We start from the raw sequence: 18053 nt of genomic DNA on the forward strand, positions 1-18053 counted from the left end.
AAACCCCCCAGCCAGGGCAAGGATGCCCCCGGGCACAGTCTCAGCAACGTCTGTGGGATTGAGTGCCTATCGCCCCAAGAGGCCAGGACAGACGGGAAGGGGATGAACGTGCTTCCCTTCATATTCTCCAGGCTGTGAGGGCTTGGGGCCAGGTCAGAGGAAATGAGGCCGCTCCTGCTGGCTGAAGAAGCCTGGCCGCCTCGGAACCATAAAGACAGGCGCCACTAGATGAGATCGCCCAGGCCTGTTGTCTCACCCCTTCTCTCTTCTAGGCTCAGTAGATGCTTAAGAAGTCATGGTACATTAGAGCAGGAAGGAACCAAACAGTGTCTATTTTGGGAGCCTTTAACTGATAAACAGAGGCCCCAGGAGGTGATGTGACTTACCTGAGCTCCCAGCTGGGACCTGAACCCAGGTAGGTCTGACTCAGGACTCTAGGGGAGCCTTAGCGGGCCGGGTCTGCAGGCGTCCATGTCCCCCACGCCCTAACGGGCCCTCTGTCTATGGACTCAGCCCAGAGCTGCCGCCTCTTCACTACCCAGAGGTGGGGCAGGCGGGGGCAGCCGGGGTGTGTTCAGATTCTTCCTGCAAGGCAGCGGCCACAGAAGGCCAAGGAGCTGGAGGGGGGCTGCCCCCCGGCCCAACCTGTCCCTTCTCTTCCACAATGAATCAGGCACAGGCTGTGCTGTGTAGCTGTAGGCCCGCTGCCCACCCCTCAACCCCCGGAGGCCCTTCCTTTCACATGAACCTTTAAAGCAAATAAAACATTTATTGTTCAGATTTTTTTTCCATTTTTTTTTTCTTTTTTACAAAAACATGCATACATACACAGGGTATGGTGGTACTCAGGAAGACACACTCATGTGCACACACATACAAACCCTCCTCTTACTCTCTGTCTCTCTCTCTCACACACACACACACACACACACACACACACACACACAAACACAAATACTTTCCTTCTTGGCCCCAGGCCTGGACCCCAGAAGCCTCGAAGTCTTTGCCAGGGCAGCCTCCCCTCCCCCATGTCTTCCATTCACTCTCCCACCCCCTTTCCCCTCAGCCAAGCTAGTCCTATGTAGGGCAGGAGTCAGCTGGGGTGGGGGAGACCCCAGAAAGAGAAGGCTCACGGAGGCGGGTGGTGACTACTGAGAGGTCCCTGGGGGTCATGCTGTGCTTCTGAGGGGAGATGAAGGGTTTGGCACCATTGGATCAGGAAGCAAGGAACTCCAGGAGCACCTGTCTGCCCCACCAGAGCCCTGAGATGGTTGACGCAGGTGGCCTCTGGCAGGGGCAGGGACCAGATGGGAGGCCTGCCGATGACTGCTCTCAGAGGGAGCTTTGTCTCCCTGCCCAGTGGTGGGGAGGAAGCGTCCAGAGTCATCTGAGGAAGCAGGAGAGGAGGGACTCCCCCTGCACTCAGGGATCTGGGACCCCTTGGCTCCTCCTACCCATCCTCCCTCCCCCAGAGCCTAGGAAGGGCCACTCTGGCGGAGGCCAAGTTCACATTTCCGTGTGGAGCCTGGGGCTGTGTGCAAAGTCGGGGGTCTACAGAACCAGGAATAGTGGTTGTGAGCGGGCCCGGCTGTGCCAGTCCTCCTCTGTGCAGGCCTGAGGATCGGGGGCCCAGCTAGGGGCCCAGACCCCAGAGGGGTAGACTGTGCTTCGGGGAGAGCCCTACTGGGGCCCGGCTGGCTACGCAGCTGGCCTCCCGTCAGGGTCTTCTTTGGTCCCTATGCTAGACCCAGGGGCCTTCCCAGGCTCCTTGGGGTGACTGTCAAGAGGCTGTTCTCTGGCCCCGACTACCTGCCCGAAGGATCTCTGAAGACCCCGGGGAACGGGTACTGTTGCCAGAGGTTGGAAGAGAACCAGGTCCGAAGGGCAGGGCGGGGCGGGGCGCGGCGGGGGCAGATCCGTCCTGTAGCCTAAAGGTTCATGGGTTCCTCCTCCTCCACCAGCTGCTCTGAGGTCCTGGGGGAGGGAAAGGGGGGTGCTGCTGAAGAGCCAGGGGCTGCAGGGAAGGCCTGAGCCCAGCTTCCCAGGAAGCCCGAGAAGGCCGGGGTGGCTGTGCTGGGGCCTGGGGTCCTCAGGTTGGGAGGGTCCGAGGGGGTGGAGGGGCTGTGAGCCAGGGGTCTGGCATTACCGCTCTTCAGTCAGGATGCCCACGGAGAGGGATGCCAGTGCAGTTACTGCCTCCACTTCTTCTGCATCGGCCCCTGGCACCCTGGGCACCCAGGAGTCTGGACAGGAGGCCAGGCGCTGCATGCAGCCCCAGTATTCACCTGGGCAAGAAGCCGAGTCAGAAAGGGCTGGGGGCACAAGGCCCTCCACCTGCCAACCACGCATCCTAGACTGATCCTGAGGCTGCACATCTCAGGCCCAGGGCCCAGGAGTAGCAGACGCGTCCTCGGTGTGGGGTCAGCTCTCACCTGCCTCTACCCTCAATGCAACACCCTCCCTGACTCGGCCCCCGAAGCCCTGACAGGGTGAGCAGTGCGGATTCAGCGTGGCAGTGAGGGGCCCTCGCAGAGGTCCAAGCCAGTCCCACACCCCTCTGGCTGAAAGGCCACTGCTTACCCATTCCTATGGGTGTGGGGTTCCTAAGTGCACCATTAGGGCCTCCCTTCCCCTAGATGGGGTCTGTGTCATGGTGACCTCACGGAGCCCTGAGCCCCGGCCTGCTGGAGCCCAGGGTCCCCCTCACACGTAGCCCCTGGCAACGCTCAGCCCAGCACAGGCGTGGGAGGCCAGAAGGACACAGTGCCGGGAGAGGTGACCGACACCGCGGCCACTCTATGTGGCTGTTGGCAAGCCACTTACCGCCCTGGGCTCCCACCGCCCCATCTAGACCATGGGCACGACCGTCCCGCCTACTGTGGCGAGAAATGATGTCCACGGAACACGCCCGGCCCAGAGCCTGGCCCAGTGGGAGGGCTGCATACCGAGTAGCTGCAGCGGCTTCACTGTCACGTACAACACCCCTACTGAGCCCGGATGTGGGAAATCTATTTTGTTCATTTTCGTATCCCTGGCATAGATCACGGGTCTTTACGTAAAGAGCTCCACAGATGCTGAGCTGAAGCTGAAAATTTAAAGTGCTTTCCAAGTGTGGGGTTAATCTGAGGCTCAGCCCCCAAAGCAGGCAGAGCTCCTAAGACCCTGCGGCCAGGTTTGAGGGGCAGGGTGGGAACCAGCACTTCCACAAACAAGGCCTGAGTGTTGCTGTGGGCAGGGCCCTGGCCTAGGGCAGCAGCTGGGGATGGGAGGCCAGTCCTGCCTGGTCCCCACTGGGTCCATCTGGAGGGCTCCGAGGGTATCCACACATGGGGGGTGGGGGGCCGCCTCCCATTATCGTGGGGTACTTTGTAGGAAGCCTACTCCAGAGCAGCAGCGCCCCTGGCCTGGCTGGTGTTGGGAGACCTGGGGCCCTGGTCACTGGGGGCAGCAGAGCCCCAAGTTTCTCCCAAGTCTGGGGTCAGCGGTGTCCTCTCTCCACACTCACTGTGCACCCGGATCACAGCTTCCAGAGAGCGGATGGCATTGAGGTTGGGTTTCTGTTTCCAGCCTTCTTCTGAGAGGGGATCCACCTACAGAAGAAAAGAGTACATCAGTCACCCATCTCTCAGGGACCCCCAGGCCCAGCTCTCTCCCACCCCCCGGGCCCCCGCTTTCCAAGCGCAAATAGGCGTGTGCTCCCGGCTCTGCCTTGGGCAGGGGACGCTGGCCTGCGCCTGACCTGGGGAAGTGGTATCCACGCCGCTCCCCTCATTCCAGGCCTGGCCACCCCCACCCCGCCCATCTGCACGCCCTCAGGGAGGCGCCCTGTCTACCTGCCCCCTGGGGCACTCATGGGGGAGCTGGCCCCCCTGCCCCACCGACGCACGGGTCAGGGGCAGGCCGCTCACCTTGTTGCCTAGAAGAGCAGCCACACAGGCCTCAGAGGCGTCACAGATGGCTGTGAGGTCATGGCCACCCTCCAAGGCCAGCACCACCGCACCTCCCGCCAGGCTCATCAACTGCTGCGTCATGTACCCAAAGCCTAGACGGTTGCGTGAGGAGGGTTAGGAGGGGCAGCGGTGGAGGAGAGGTGGGCCCTCTCTACCTCTGGTACTTCCCTGCTTGATTCCTCCCTTAGAAAGAGTGTGACTCAGATGCATAAATCTCTACTTTCCCAAGTGCTGTCACATGGAACCCCCTGTAAATCCTATTAGTATGCCTCACTGAAGGCTCAGAGAGGTCAAGGGCAGCTAGTAAGTGGCAGGGCTGGGACCGGAACCCAGGGCGTGGACTCCAGCCCATGTCTTCGTCACTAAGACACGCCATATTCCTCTCCGTCCTCCAGGCCCCATGGCCCAGTGGGCTGAGCGGGCTCCCTCTGTTCTGAGAACACTGCTCCTCCCCGCTCCCCGCAGGAGAAGCTGCCAGCCCACCTGGGAAGGACACAGTTGGGGTGGGAGCGGTCCTGTGACCGAGCTTCCAGTCTACGGGACTTAAGCCGCCTGGGTGTGACTTAGGCCTCCCACGGTGAACTGACCTGGTCTGTGCTGGGGCCCTGGGCTAGCCACTGCCACCTCCCCCTGGCCTTGGGCCGCGCCGCCCCTCCCGGCCCAGCCTTCACTCCCTATACCTGCCCCCTGGGTTGGGCCCTCCTTACATTTGGCGGAAACATGGTAGCCACCCAGTGGGGGTGGGTGACCGTCGGCAGCATCAAACCCAGCTGACACCAGGACCAGGTCCGGAGAGAACTCCCGGGCGATGGGCATCACGACTATCCTGCGTGAGCAGAAGGGGCCTCAGCACGCCGTGCTGGGCTGTCAGGCGCAGAGGCCAAGGGCCCCGCCAGCCCTCTCCCACCAACTTTACTGGGGGCACCCTGCTCTTAGGACTCCTAGACACCCACTCTCCCAGCAGCATGAGCAGATGCCTCTGACTTCCTTGACCCTGGCTGGCCACCCACGTCCCTGGTAGAGCCTAAGGACTCAGCCACCCAGGGCACTTAACTGGCAAGAGGCAGGAAGGAGCCAAGGATGGGGCACCTGAGGGAATGAAAGAGGAGTGGGTGCGTTTGTGTGTGAGTGTGTTTGGCGGGGTGCGGTGGGCAGGGCCTCAGGAAGGGGCAGGTCACTAAGCCTCAGGGAAACACTGGAAACACTCAGCACTTAGCTGCCACCCACTGAGGACTGAGTTGGCCACACCTCACCACTCGCCACCTGAGAGCTGACCAGGGCGACAGACTCCCTCTGAGGTCCTGGGCCACCAGATCCATTCTCATCCTCTGCCCCCGCTGGCCCCTCACAGCTGCCTCCCTCCATCCCTCACCCAACTCTGGGGTCTATTTTGGTGTCCTTCAAGGCCCCGGGCTCTGGACACACAGATGCCAGGACCCCCAGCCCAGGGCTCCTACAGAATTAGCTCTCATCAAGAACACTCCAGAAAAGTATATGGAGACCTCCTTCCAGGGTTCTCTTTTTCCAAATGGAGTATAGGAACCCTCAGAGTGAAAGATATAAGGGCTCCTGAGCAAAGTCCCGCTTCTAGAATGGCCTTTTTTTAAAAAAATTAATTAATTAGTTAATTTATTTATTTTTGGCTGCATTGGGCCTTCATTGCTGCCTGCGGGCTTTCTCTAGTTGCAGCGAATGGGGGCTACTCTTCCTTGCAGTGCACGGGCTTCTCATTGTGATGGCTTTTCTTGTTGCGGAGCATGGGCTCTACGCATGCGGGCTTCAGTAGTTGTGGCTCGCGGGCTCTAGAGTACAGGCTCAGTAGTTGTAGCACATGGACTTAGTTGCTCCACGGCATGTGGGATCTTGCCGGACCAGGGATCGAACCTGTGTCCCCGGCATTGGCAGGCAGATTCTTAACCACCGCACCACCAGGGAAGCCCTAGAATGGCCTTTCTTAAGCAACTCCCCCTATATGGACATCACCTGCTTGCTCTCCCTCTTTCTCCACAATTTAAGTTTCTCAGTTCCTGTGCAGAGCTGCTCACCCCATCCTGCCCGTCTCCCCGCACTCAGGTCAACACTGGCTCTTGGTAACGTGTGACATTATAAACTTTATAATATAAAGCACCCTTTGACCTTTCATTCTGTGTTTCCTGTCTTCCCACAGGGACTGGAGGCCCCTAGAGGCCAGTGTGACAGTGCCTTTCCCTTTGTTTGTCTCCGTCCATAGGCCCACTCCGGGGCTGGCTTATAATGTCTAGTAATTGGATGAGGACAGGCTGACAAGCCACCTGATCACCTCCAACCTGGTGCTGTTGGAAAAAGGGAAGAGAGGGTGGCCTCGCTGGGCCAGGCCTTCTCTGGGCCCCCAGAGCACTTACCTGAAGGCGGCCAGGTACTCAGGATCCCCCATTGGGGGGTCCAGACCTCCAGCCCAGGCCACATTGACATTGAAGCCCTCACCGCTGCCAGCTCCCACCTGGAAAACAGGAGGCAAGAGAGACGTGAGGAGAGCAGAGTCCCAAGAGAGGAATCCCAGGCTGTCAGTGCTGCAAGACCAGCTCATCCAGCCTCTTCACTTCCAGATGGAGAAACTGAGGCTCAGAGAGGCTCAACAGTCTGCCCAGGATCACACAGCTAGTTGTGACAGAGGCAGAGTAAGGGCCACAAGGGAAAGTCAGTGGGGCTGGAAGGTGTGGTTACCTCATCCACAGCCCCACTGCCTGGGAAGAAGTTGCCATCGTCATGGCGATGAAGGGAGATGTAGAGCACGCTGGGGTCCTGGTAGAAGGTCTGCTGTGTGCCGTTGCCATGGTGAACGTCCTGTGCAGGGAGATGGGCAGTGGATTAGGGCAGGTCTGAAAGCAGAGACATGGAGACTGGGGCAGGTTGGAAAGGTTTCAAGGTCGGTGACCATTCTGAGGGTCAGGAGCCTAGACTGGGGGTGAGAACACGGGGGCTCCTAGAGCTAAACTGTTGCGTGACCCACGGGCACTCTCTGAGCCTCAGTCTCCCCTTGTATGTATAGATGTGTACATAACATGCTAGGTGGGGGTAGCAATAACACGAAACCCTGAAGGGGAGGAAAGAGTACGTGTCAGGGGAGGATTAGTGCCAGAAGAGGGAAGTGTCCAGGGTCACACATGTCAGGAACTCTCGCTATTGCGTCTTGCCCAAGGTCATGGAGTGATGCAAGTGATGGAAACCATGCTCCGCTGCAGAGGGGCAAGACCATGAGGCCCAGCGCTCCCCTCCAGGGAGAGCCATGGTAACTCACAGGACCACGCGTGGGCGCAAGTGTGGAAAGTTCCTCCACTCTCCTCCATTCTGTGTAGGAACGTCCCATAAGCAGATGTCAATGCAAAGTAGTTAGTTAGATGTCAATGCAAAGTAGAGCATGAGGTCGTGCTCCAGAGCTAACAGGCCTCGGTTCAAATCACAGTCTCACAGGACTGACGAGGTGTAGAGCTGTGTGCAAGTTACCTAACCTCTCTGTGCTCACTTTCCTCATCTGTAAACCAGGTCAGAGTCAGGATTAAATATATGAGGCGTGAAACCATCAGTGTCTGGATGCGATGTGTGGTATGTTGATGTTATGTGTTATTACTGGTACCGTCGCTATCTGCAGGAGAAAGGCAGAAATGATCAGATCTGCAGAAAGAAGCCAACAGAGGCCAGAAGACGGCATTCAAATGGCTCCTCCCCTGTGGGAGCTGAGGCCTTTCCATATACCATCTCCTCTGGGCCTCCCAACAGCCCCGTGATGGGGGCATTATCCTCACCGCATTTTCCCCGTTTTACGCAGTGGGGGAACGGAGGCTCGGGGAGGCTAATGCGGAACTAGGCAGGACGTGAAGCCATGTCTCCTAACGCCAGGCTCAGGGCTCTTTCCACAGGGCTCTCGGACCTGAAGGGGCCAGGACCCGGGACCTACCCAGTCCACGATGAGGATCTTGCTGGCCTTGCCCTGTTGTTGCAGCTGCCGGCAGGCGATGGCCACTGAGTTGAAGAAGCAGAAGCCCCTGGAAGGAAAAGAGAGGTCGTGCCAGCCCATTCCCTCCCCGTGCCACACCCCCCCCCCCCACCTGCCTCTGGCCCGGCCCAGCCCCAGAAGGCTCAGAGGAAGGAGGGGGAACATCCCAAGAGGAGGGCCTTGAGGGCCTGCCCCCTACCTCAGCCCACCCAGGCCTCCCCCAGGCCTTACATGGCTGTGGAATGGTCTGCATGGTGTCCTGGGGGCCGAACCACAGCAAAACCGTTCTGGAAACAGAAAGAATGCTTGTCAACAAAACAGCCAGACCTCTGACCCACACCTCCATGAACCTGCCCCCACCCACCCCATCCCCAGGCTCCTCCCCTGAGAAGGGACCACAGGGCAACAGCTGCCAGCGTTACTGACCATGACCAGGCCGGGTATCAAGGGCCCTGTGCTGACCCCCAGGCCGTGAACACAGAACCTCCCACTCCGGTGGCTCCTAGCTTTTATCACTTTGTTGTAACAACAGCTATTATTTGTTGGGCAAAATCTATGTGCCTGGCACTGTGCTAGGCGCTGGGTAAATGCTGGATTTCATCCTCACAACTCTCTGAGGTAAATGTTATCTAATCTTCCTAAGATAAACATTGTTATTATATCTGGTTTACAAACAGTAGAAACCTGGAGCTTAGGCGGGTTTCACAACACAAAGTGCAAAGTTGCCTGGTTGCAGATGGTGGAGCTAGGACTTGGGACTATGAGCTCCTAAACAGCGGGGGGGGGGCGCTCGACACAAGCCCCCGGAAGGTGCCCAGCCCAGAGCAAATGAGCAAATGAGCGCCAACCCGGTCTGTAAAACCTCAGCATCACAAACAGGCACTCTGCCAACGCACGGGGCTCCCGAGAGGCCCTGCAACTTGCCCACGGTCACACAGCGGGTCTGTGTTAACCGATCCTGGATGATCGTGACCCTGTCTCTCTTAGAGATTACAGGGCCGGGGCACAGTGGCTTGCTTCCCCACCAGGTAACAGGAGCCTAGGGTTCAGATCTCATCTTGGTCCCCAGAGCTCTCAATTTCCCTTTCGAAACCCTATGGTGATATCCAAGAGGAATGTGATGCTGGGTGTCGGGTCTGGCCTTCCCCGCTACCCCATCCTCTGCCTCCTTCCTCCGTGGCTTGCCCACCCTCCACTCGAACCTCCTACCTTTAGCTCTCGGGAAGCCACTTTGAAGGCGAGGTCAGTGACGCTGCCGGCAGCCCAGCGGGCCGCATTGGAGGAGTGCAGCTCGTTCCAGATGGTGTCGGTATCCACCTGCGGGGGCCAGAGTCAGGGCCCGCATCATCCAAGGCCTCCCACGGCAGCCAGGGCCCGGGGGGCGGTGCCCACCCCACGGCCAGGACCCCAGGGGCAGGGAGCTGGGCAGACGGCGCTGCCGCCCCACTGCCCCGCCGCCCAGAAAAGCAAGGCCTCCCGTGTCCCCCAGTCCCGGCACGACTTCTCCTTCCCAGCTTCAGTCCATATCACCAGCCCGCAACTGGCCAGCACTCTGCCGGCAGCATCGCGCCTGCCCCCCGGTCAGAGGAGGGGGCATGGCGTTACCTGGGCGGGACTTGGGGTTTGGGCCTGGAGGGGGTTTTAAGCCCCAGCTGACTCTGCTCAGGCCCTCGGGACCGTCGGAGCTCGAGGGGCCGTCTGCACCACTGTCTTCCACTCGGGGCCCCTAGCCCAGGCTGGGAGGCCCCCCAAACCCAGTCCCTGGGCCTCAAGGCTAGGGAGGGGCCGGGGGGCGTGATGGGGAGATGGGGAGGGCGAGGCGGACCGAGAGAGGCGAGGAAGGCAGAGAGAGTCGCAAGAGGCTGGAGAAAGAGAGAGAGACAGAGACAGAGAGGGAGCGGAGGGAGGAGAAAACAGAAGCAACAACAGTTGGAAAAATCAGAAAGTGGCAAGAAATGGGAAGTTGTGAACAGGGCGCTGACCGGCTCCCACGCAGCCCCCCAGCGACAGCTCCCATTTCCCTCCAGGACCGGGCCTCCGTCCCCTGCCTCCACACGCCCGGTTTGGTTTGCACAGGGACCTTTTGAGGGGAGGAGAGCACTGCCAGGAGGCAGAAGTCCCCAGGCAGGGTGAGAGGGAGCAGGGAAAGCTAGGGCGTGGGAGGGACAGGCCTGGGTCGCCAAGGACACCAGAGGCATCCCCACAGCCCCGGGCCGGGCAGCCCACTCCAGGGACGCAAAGCAGCCTGGAGGCCAGCGCGCTCACGAAGGGAGATGAGCCCCAGCCCCGGGCTCGGCCCTGCTCTTTGAGCCTCCTCAACATCCACCAAATGCCTTCGAAGTGTGAGGGATGGGACTCCACCCTCAGGAGGACACGCCCGCCACAGGGAGCTTCCAGCCGGCACAGGGGCACTACGGGAGAGCCCCTGGCCCACGGGGCCCGCAGAACCACAAGAACAAGCAGGCAGGGGCTGGGCCTGGGAGGACGGAAGGGAGGAGGTCTGAGAGCCCGTGGCCATGCGCGCTCGAGACCTCGGCACACTTACCCCAACGCCACCGCAGGGCAGCATCACGAACATCCGCTGTGCCAGGAGCCCTGCGGGGAGAGGTCCAGGTGTGTGAGCTGAATCTGCTCAGCCTCCGGCCCGGCTGGGAGCGGGGAAGCTCTGAGAAGAGGGCCAGGTGGGGTGGGCAGGGAGGGGTGGAGGTGGGCAGCAGAGGGACAAGGGGCGGCATGGGGGTGTCCCGGACGCTGGAGGGACAGGCTGGGCGGAGCTAGGACTAGAGCACAGGGGATGCTCAGGCTGGGTGAGCCCGGGGAGGTCTGGGGGCCCCAGGCACCATCGGTCCCCTACCTGCCAGCTTCCCATTGTCCAGTTTGAGGCGGCTGAGCGGGTTGGTGCCATAGAGGAGCACATGCCGCTCCGAGTGCACTGACTGCAGCTCCTCCAGGGAGGCCTTCCGGCCCCGTAGAGACTGAGGAAGGACCCACAGAGCTCCTGAGCCCCTGCAGCCCCTTCCCTGCCATTCCCACCATCCCACCGCCCCTCATCTCACTCTGGCTCCAGGGCCTCTCAGCCCCTTCCCTTCCGTGACCCTCACGTCCTCCGATCCCACAGCCCCTCCCCTGCCTCCTTACCTCACACTGGCTCCGGAGCCCCCGCTCCAGCAGCCGGGACCAGATGCTCTGGATGCGGCCTGCGTGCTCCGGGTGCCTGCTGTTGTCTCCGCAGGAGCACTGGTGCTTCAGCATTACTGAGTCATAGACCAGCCCTGCGGAGAGCAGGGGTCAGGGCCAGGGCACCGGGGAGTCCCCACCCCCAGCCCCCCCTGGAGCCAGGCCGGGCACGCCCTCCACACCCCCGCACAGCCCCACATGCCCCATCCTGCCCCTCGGAGCCCGTACGCACACCCCCAGCTGCTTACCCAGGCAGCCTTGGGCACCTCACCCACACAGCACGCCGCCCCAGCCAGCACAACTGCCCCCAGCCACCGCCTTCCCGACTCACTGACCCCCCCTCACGTGGCCCGGGGACCATGACCATGACCTCAAGAGCTCAGAGCCTAACAAAGGGAGGCCTGATGGCAGGGGCTCGCACTGGATGTCATGACCCAAATAGGCGCCCCCATACTGGGAGCTGGGAAGTCCACAGTGGGCCATGTGACAGGACGGATGCAGTTTTGGGGAAGTGACTGTTTCAGCCTGACCAGAGGGACGCCCAGAGGAGGGCCCTGCACACTGCCAGTGGGAGGGTCACTTTCAGAACATCTCAGGACATCAGGATCTTCAGAATGCTCACAGCATTTGACCCGGGGATGCCACTCCTTGAGAGTGACCCTCGGGAAACAATCCCAGGGATAGGGGGAGATTTACAGAAATTTACAAGGAAATTCAAATGAGGAAAAATGAGTAACCACCTAACTGCTCAACCAATAGGAAATCTTTAAACAAAAATACTGTGATGACATACTGTAAGATCTCATTTTTAAAGTTTAGTTATATCACAAAGTGTTCATAATGTGCAAGTATGAATAAAGCAGGGTACAAAATGTAGCCACAAAATGTACTGTATGTGGGATTTATAGATGTGGTTAAAACAAAGACTGGCCTGAAATATGGCAGCATTTACAAGGGATTGCCTCTGGGTGGTGGGATACAGGCTGGTGATTTTTGTTCCATTCTTAGGCTTTTCTGTATTTTTCAAAATTTCTAAAATGCTCTTGAGTTATTTTCACAAGTAGAGCAACAATAATAAATATCATTTTTGAAGGCCCGGACTAGCTGTCAGGAGACCTGAATTCTTAGCTTGGCCTGACTGCCAGCTTGCTGTCCCTTTCGATTTCCTGAGCCTGGGTCTCCTCAATTGTAAAATGAGAACAACCAGTTGTTCCACGGGACACTGGGGGGATCTCATAAGACTATAAGAAAGTGCTCTGTGGTCTCGAAAAATGTCCTGAGTGAACCATGACACAGACATGGTCCTCTGCCCCGAGCCCCTGTGTGCCACTTCCCCAGCCACTTCCTCCTGCCCTCCAATCCGGGCCTTACCTGTGGTGAAGGGCAGGGTCCGGGCAGGGGTCTCTGAGCTGGGCAGGACACGGGCCTGGCTGGTGGGCTCTGGGGTTGGCAGTGAGGCAGGCGCGGCTGGGGACGACTGAGCCCTGGACAGAGGCCGGTGACCGCCCTGGGCCAGGGGAGGCAGCACGGAGTCCCCAGTGGCTCCCCGGGGGAGCCGCCCGGCCAGTCGCTGCTGCTCCCAGAGGTACACCTGAGGGACACAGGGGTCTCAGTCTCCAGGTTCTCAGGACCCTGCTCCATCCGCCTCTGCCCACGGCCTTGGACACGTCCAGGCAGGCCCCTTTTCTGCAGAAGCCTCTGGCCCTGCCTCCCAGCTGGGCTCTGGCCTTTGAGTCGCTGAGCTCCCTGTCCCCACCAACCCCCCGAAAGGTCTGCACCCCAGACTGACCACCCTATTCCACCAGAGCTCCCTGGGCCCTCGAGACTCCAAGGCAAGAACCTGGGTGAGGGGCCTCAGGCTGGCTCTGACCAGGATCTCCTTGTCTCCAAAGACTGCCAACCACCCAAGGACACAGGGACCTGCGTGAGCCTGCACATATGTGGCCTGCTACCACGTGTTACGGGCTGAGTTGTGCCCCCTCCCACCTCATATTTATGATGGAAATCCTAACTCCCAGTCCCTCAGAATGTAACCTGATTTGGAGATACGGTCTTTACAGAGGTACTCAAGTTAAAAATGAGGTCGTTAGGGTCAGCTCCGATATGACTCTTGCCCTTACGAAAAGGGGAAATTGGGACACAGACGTGGACAAGAAGGAAGACGATGTGCAGACCCAGGGAGAAGGTGGCCGTCTACAAGCCAAGGAGAGAGGCCTGGGACGGCTCCTTCCCTCACAGCCCTCAGAGAGAACAACCCTGCCAACACCTTGATTTCAGACCTCTAGCCTCCAGAACTGTGGGAAAATAAGCTCTGTTGTTTAAGCCATCCAGTTTGCAGCACTTGTTACAACAGCTCCAGCAAACCAATACCCCATGGCTTGACTTGCACAGTTGAAGGGCTGAGCCCGTTTCTGCCCCACCTCCTGCCCTAGCACCTTCCTGGAAACAGTATAAGCGGTCACAGGGGAGAAGTCCTAGGGCAGGAATGTGTGAGGCTCTGTGAAAGGCCAGTCTCGCTGCTGGACGAGGGACACGGCTTCACCCTGAGATGGGAAGGCTGCTGGAGGGTGCGGCACGTGTATGTGCACACGTGTCTGTCTGTCTGTAACTTGCTGTGGATTTGGCAGAGGAACTGTGGGTCCCAGAGCTGTCCCCTGCGCTGATATCCTATCTCCCTCCCTTCCATCTTTACCAGGCCCCAGAGTCTCCTGACTACGCCTTCCGAGGGGCAGCTGGGCACTACCATACCTGCTGGTGCTGCTGGAGAGGAATAGGGCCTCTGGCCTCATGCTGCCCATGGCTGGACTCCCTGTGCTCCAGGCCGTCATCCCCCAGCGGCCCCACTCCCCCGCCGTCTGTCTCGAGGTCCTCAGCCGAGGGTATCTGCCGCAGTCGGGGCTTCTCACTCGGCTTGGCTGGCCTCTGAGGAAGGGAGATGCGAGCTGAGAGACATGCTGGGGCAAGGACTGTGCGGTGGGGAGTGGTGGGCTGGGCGAGGCGGTCCCTCATCCTGCTGCGACTCCAGTGGCCGTGCAGCCCTGGGCCCCCAGGAGCCACACGTCCTCCCTCCGACCCTCCAGATCTCTGCCCCTCCTAAGTCTCCCTTCTTTCAGCCCCCAGGGTCCCAGTTTAGCAACCCCTCACCACCTCCCCTACCCAGTTCCACTCACCTTGATCAGCTGGACGTGAGGTTTGAGCCGCTCCAGGCGGGGCTGCAGGGGGCCCAGCAGTGGGGGGGCAGTGGCGCTTGGGGGCAGGGGCTCTGAGCGGGTCCGGCTCAGCGGCCGGTGGAGGCCTGACCCGGAGGGCCGCTCGGTGGTCAGTAAGGACTGGGCAAAGTGGAAGGGCAGGGGCCCAAGCCCGGGCACTGGAAAGAACGGGGTGGGGGGCATAAGGAGGGAACCACAGGCAGGAGCAGAAGGAAGCAAGAGCGGGGAGGGGTGGGGCAGGGGGAGGGGGCGAGCCCGGGACTCAGCAGGGAGACGCACAGGAGGACGGGACCCTGCCCACGCTTGGCTCTCAGCAGGGTGCAGGGATTCAGCCCCTCTCCTGTAGAAGCTGGGACTCACCAGTCAGCAGGGGGGCGTGAGAGACCGAAGGATCCAGGAGGAGAATGGGCTGCAGGCGAGAGGGCAGGGCGCCTCCAGCCTCGGGCTCCAGGCCGTGGGGCAGGAAGAGGGGAGCATGGGGACTCGCCAGGACTGGCCCCCGAGGGCCCAGAGTCGCATGGGTCCTGCGGTCACCATCAGCCTGGAGGAGAGGTGGGGAGCATCACAGGGGAGAAGACCCCAGTAGGGAGACGGTGAAGGCCATCAGGTGGGGTGTAGGAGAAGGGAGAGAGAGATCTCAGGCGCTTGGGGTGGGGGAGGGCGCCTCAGCCACTCACCCTGGCAGGGGCGGGCAGCCCCAGCGTGATTGTGGGCAGCAAGGCGAACGGGGCCAGAGAGGTCTCCTGCAGCCGCAGCCGCTGGCCCAAGAGCGCCTGCCATGGGAGCAGGGCAGGGGTCACCGGTCCCAGACCTCAAACCCCGGGCACGCCTTCCCCAGAACCCCCAGGACGCTCCGGTGGGGGATGCCCAGACCCTGCGGCCCCAGCCTGGTCGGGCCGCCTGCTGAGAGGAGCCTCAGAACTGCCCCCGAGAGCCCAGCCTGGCAAGGCCTTACCTCGGAGCCCAGGACCGGGTTGGGGCCGTGCTCGCTGTCATTGGGGGAGCTGCACCCTGACGCCGGCGTGCTGCTACTGCTGGGGGAGGAGTCTGAGGGTTGGGGAGAGGGGGACGCGCAGTCAGGGGCCAGGAGGCGGGGCCAGGAACAAACCCCTTCCCCAGTGGGCGGGCTCCGCTTCCTGCTTTCTTCCCAGCAGGGCGGGCAGAAGGGAGGCCGCTACCAGTCTCCAGTGCCTTTGGACACTTATTTGTTTAGCGTGCCCCTTCTTCTGGTCAGGCGGCAGCTCAGCCAACAGAGCAAGGGGGCGGGGGGTTGAGCCCCAACTCGCCCCCTGGCGAGTGTGTAGGACACCCCCCGACAGATACCCATGGCAGCCCTGAGGCGGGCATCCCTTGTCTGGGTGGGGCCTGACCCAGAGGGACCGGGCCTGCCACCCGCCCACCGCGCCGGGCCTCACCGCCGAGGGTTTCTGCTGGCCGCCGCCGGAGGCTGGGCGGGGCGCTCTCCTTCCGCAGCAGCGGGTTCTTCCTCCGCTCCAGGGACTTCTTGGGCTTGTAGCGCAGCTTCAGGTTGGGCTCAGAGACTGTGGGAACACCGACGTTACGAGGCCCACACCCACCCCCCCCCCCCGGTCTCCGGCCTACGCCCTCCCTCCCAGTCCTCTCTGAGAGAGGCCAGAGAAGGCAGTGCCAGAGAGAAAGCCACCGGGTGCAGACTGTCCCCCGCCTAGCCAGGCCCCCCCTCCCTGACCCTCATCCAAGGCCCTTCCCCCTTTCCCCTGGAGGGTCCCTGCCGGCCTGTCCCACGCACCTGTCTTACGCAGAGGGAAGTGTTCTGGGGGGTCGCTGGGCAGGCCGGAAACAGGAGGCAGGAAGCTGCTGAGCATGGAACGGGCAGCTCCTTCCGTCTCCAAGGGCTCAAGAGTTCTGTGGAGTGAGTGCCAAGGCTGCTTCAGAGGGGCAGGCATGCCCAGAGGCCTGGCAGCCATCTCATTCCACCCTTTGGGACCTGCTAAGGAAGGCAGCAGCCCGCAGGGTCAGGAAGTGCCTCGCCGGCAGGAATAGCGGCCATCTCCAGGTGGCAGCATTGGGCCACCCATCCTACCAGCAGCCCACTGGTGATGCCGCCCTCGGACCTAGGCATAGGAGCCAGGGTCCCGGGGCTTGGGTAAGGGCCAGACTCCTGTTCTAGGAATCAGGATATTTTTGTGCTTAGAGGAAGATATAAAGAGAAAAGAAAGCTAGCGTGGTGTGTGTGTGAGAGTGTGTGCGACAGGCGGGGGAGGAGAGAGAATTAAAGGACAAGAGGGTAGGTATCAGTTGGGAGAGGGGTTCGGGGGAGGCCTTATGGTTAGAAGTGAGGGGTGAGGACCAGGTGATGGGCAGCTGGGAGGAAGAGGGGGCGGGTGTATGTGTGCTCACAGGTTGCCATCCAGGGAGGAGGGGCGCAGCAGGGACACGAGGGGTCAGGTGGGAGAGGGAGTTACCTGTAGGGAACGCTGGGGCTATTGGGATGGACCGTCCTCTCTAAGGCTGCCTGCTGTTTCTTCAGAATCACCTCTGCCAGCTTCTGCTTGACCACACTGCTGGCTACGGCACCTGCAGGGGCAGAAATCATCAGTGGGTTGGGGGTGGGTGGACTGGTGGCCTCCCTGGAACATTCTCTGCCCGTTGCCCTGACCATGCCCCCAGGACGAGGCATCCCAGGGACCCCCTCAGGCAAGAGCCAAGCCTGAGGCCCCACCCCTTCTGTGAAGCCTGCGGGTCCCCCTTCACCCCCACCTACATTCACCGGCAGTGCCCAGCAAGCAGAGGGGGACCCAGGCTGGCATTCCCCCCTCCCATGCCCACACAGGAGGCCGTGGACACCGGCTGGGGAGGCCGCCATGCTTACTTCGCTTGCTCTTGTCCTTATTGAGAAGCTGCCGCAGCTCTTGCTCCTGCTGCCCCACCTGCAACTCGGGCAACGGCGTGTCCATTGAGAGCTGTGGGGAGGGCCGGCCGCCCAGGGAGGGGCGAGGAGTTGGAGACGGAGGCGAGGGTCTGGGGAGGCTGAAGGGAGGGAGGGGTGCCGGGTCTGAGCTCGAGGCTGCTGCGTGCGTGGGGCGCTCTGTCTTTACCCTCATGGTCTCCGCCGAGCGCTGGGTCTGCAGGCCAGCCAGGAAGAGGTGGTGGTGCAGGCGCTGGGGGTGCTGCAGGGCCAGCAGCGTGGGCTCCGGCGGGGGCTCCACCGGGGGCCGCTGGCCCACCCGCAGGTCCATGGGCTGGGGCTGAGGGCCTGGCGTGTCTGCGCAGGGCCTGGGGCAGCCTGAGCACACAGAGAGGGCAGGGTCGGCCGGAAAGCTCTGCAGGTGCACGGTTACCTAACCAGCCTCCTTCAGATTCGCTTGACGATGGTAAAACACCCTCCAGGGACCTTTTCCTCACTGCACCCTCACCACAGTCCTGCACGGTAGTTATTTTCAAGTCTGTTTCACCCATGAGAAAAGGAGGTCATATAAACTACACAGTTCGTCTATCGCTGGTGCTGTTTGGATTGAGCTTTCTGACTCCAAGCATAGAGTTTTCCACGAAATACGGTGCCCCTCCAGGCCAGGATTGGGGGCTGCAGGGATTTAGAGATGGGCTGAGGGCCCTTTAGTGATGCATTCTGGGCCCTGACCTCTCCTTCCCTTCTTCCCACCCTGGAAGGAGGACCGGGCCCAGCTGCCCTCTGATGAGCTGCGCTCAGACACAGCGATCGGACAGGCAGTCCCCCTTGTTCAGCCTCCAGCCCCAAAGGGCGTC

The 18053-nt window shown here is 60.9% G+C and overlaps 1 protein-coding gene across 8 annotated transcripts in view; it reads right to left on the reverse strand.

Moving 5' to 3' along the window:
• Positions 1–749: 749 nt before the first annotated feature.
• HDAC7 (histone deacetylase 7) overlaps positions 750–18053 on the reverse strand; it is a 35975-nt gene continuing 18671 nt past the window's right edge. For 4 of the 8 annotated variants that reach the window (XM_059935761.1, XM_059935759.1, XM_059935762.1 and 1 more), the window contains exons 3-26: positions 17387–17574; positions 17161–17251; positions 16754–16865; positions 16078–16193; positions 15725–15850; positions 15265–15356; positions 14987–15082; positions 14670–14850; positions 14271–14467; positions 13849–14022; positions 12472–12691; positions 11062–11195; positions 10778–10898; positions 10469–10518; positions 9133–9240; positions 8155–8210; positions 7885–7972; positions 6654–6773; positions 6332–6429; positions 4658–4776; positions 3909–4042; positions 3506–3590; positions 2147–2285; positions 750–1974 (exon numbers count right to left, since the gene is read on the reverse strand). In XM_059935761.1, the coding sequence (XP_059791744.1) occupies positions 1929–1974; positions 2147–2285; positions 3506–3590; positions 3909–4042; positions 4658–4776; positions 6332–6429; positions 6654–6773; positions 7885–7972; positions 8155–8210; positions 9133–9240; positions 10469–10518; positions 10778–10898; positions 11062–11195; positions 12472–12691; positions 13849–14022; positions 14271–14467; positions 14670–14850; positions 14987–15082; positions 15265–15356; positions 15725–15850; positions 16078–16193; positions 16754–16865; positions 17161–17251; positions 17387–17574 (2891 nt within the window). In that variant the 3' untranslated portion in view covers positions 750–1928. Of the gene's footprint in view, positions 1975–2146; positions 2286–3505; positions 3591–3908; positions 4043–4657; positions 4777–6331; positions 6430–6653; positions 6774–7884; positions 7973–8154; positions 8211–9132; positions 9241–9528; positions 9786–10468; positions 10519–10777; positions 10899–11061; positions 11196–12471; positions 12692–13848; positions 14023–14270; positions 14468–14669; positions 14851–14986; positions 15083–15264; positions 15357–15724; positions 15851–16077; positions 16194–16753; positions 16866–17160; positions 17575–18053 lie in introns of those variants that run through there. The other 4 variants (XM_059935760.1, XM_059935757.1, XM_059935763.1 and 1 more) reach the window with 4 other exon arrangements.

Source organism: Balaenoptera ricei, chromosome 10 (genome assembly GCF_028023285.1).
Source record: "Balaenoptera ricei isolate mBalRic1 chromosome 10, mBalRic1.hap2, whole genome shotgun sequence".
Taxonomy (NCBI): Eukaryota; Metazoa; Chordata; class Mammalia; order Artiodactyla; family Balaenopteridae; genus Balaenoptera; species Balaenoptera ricei.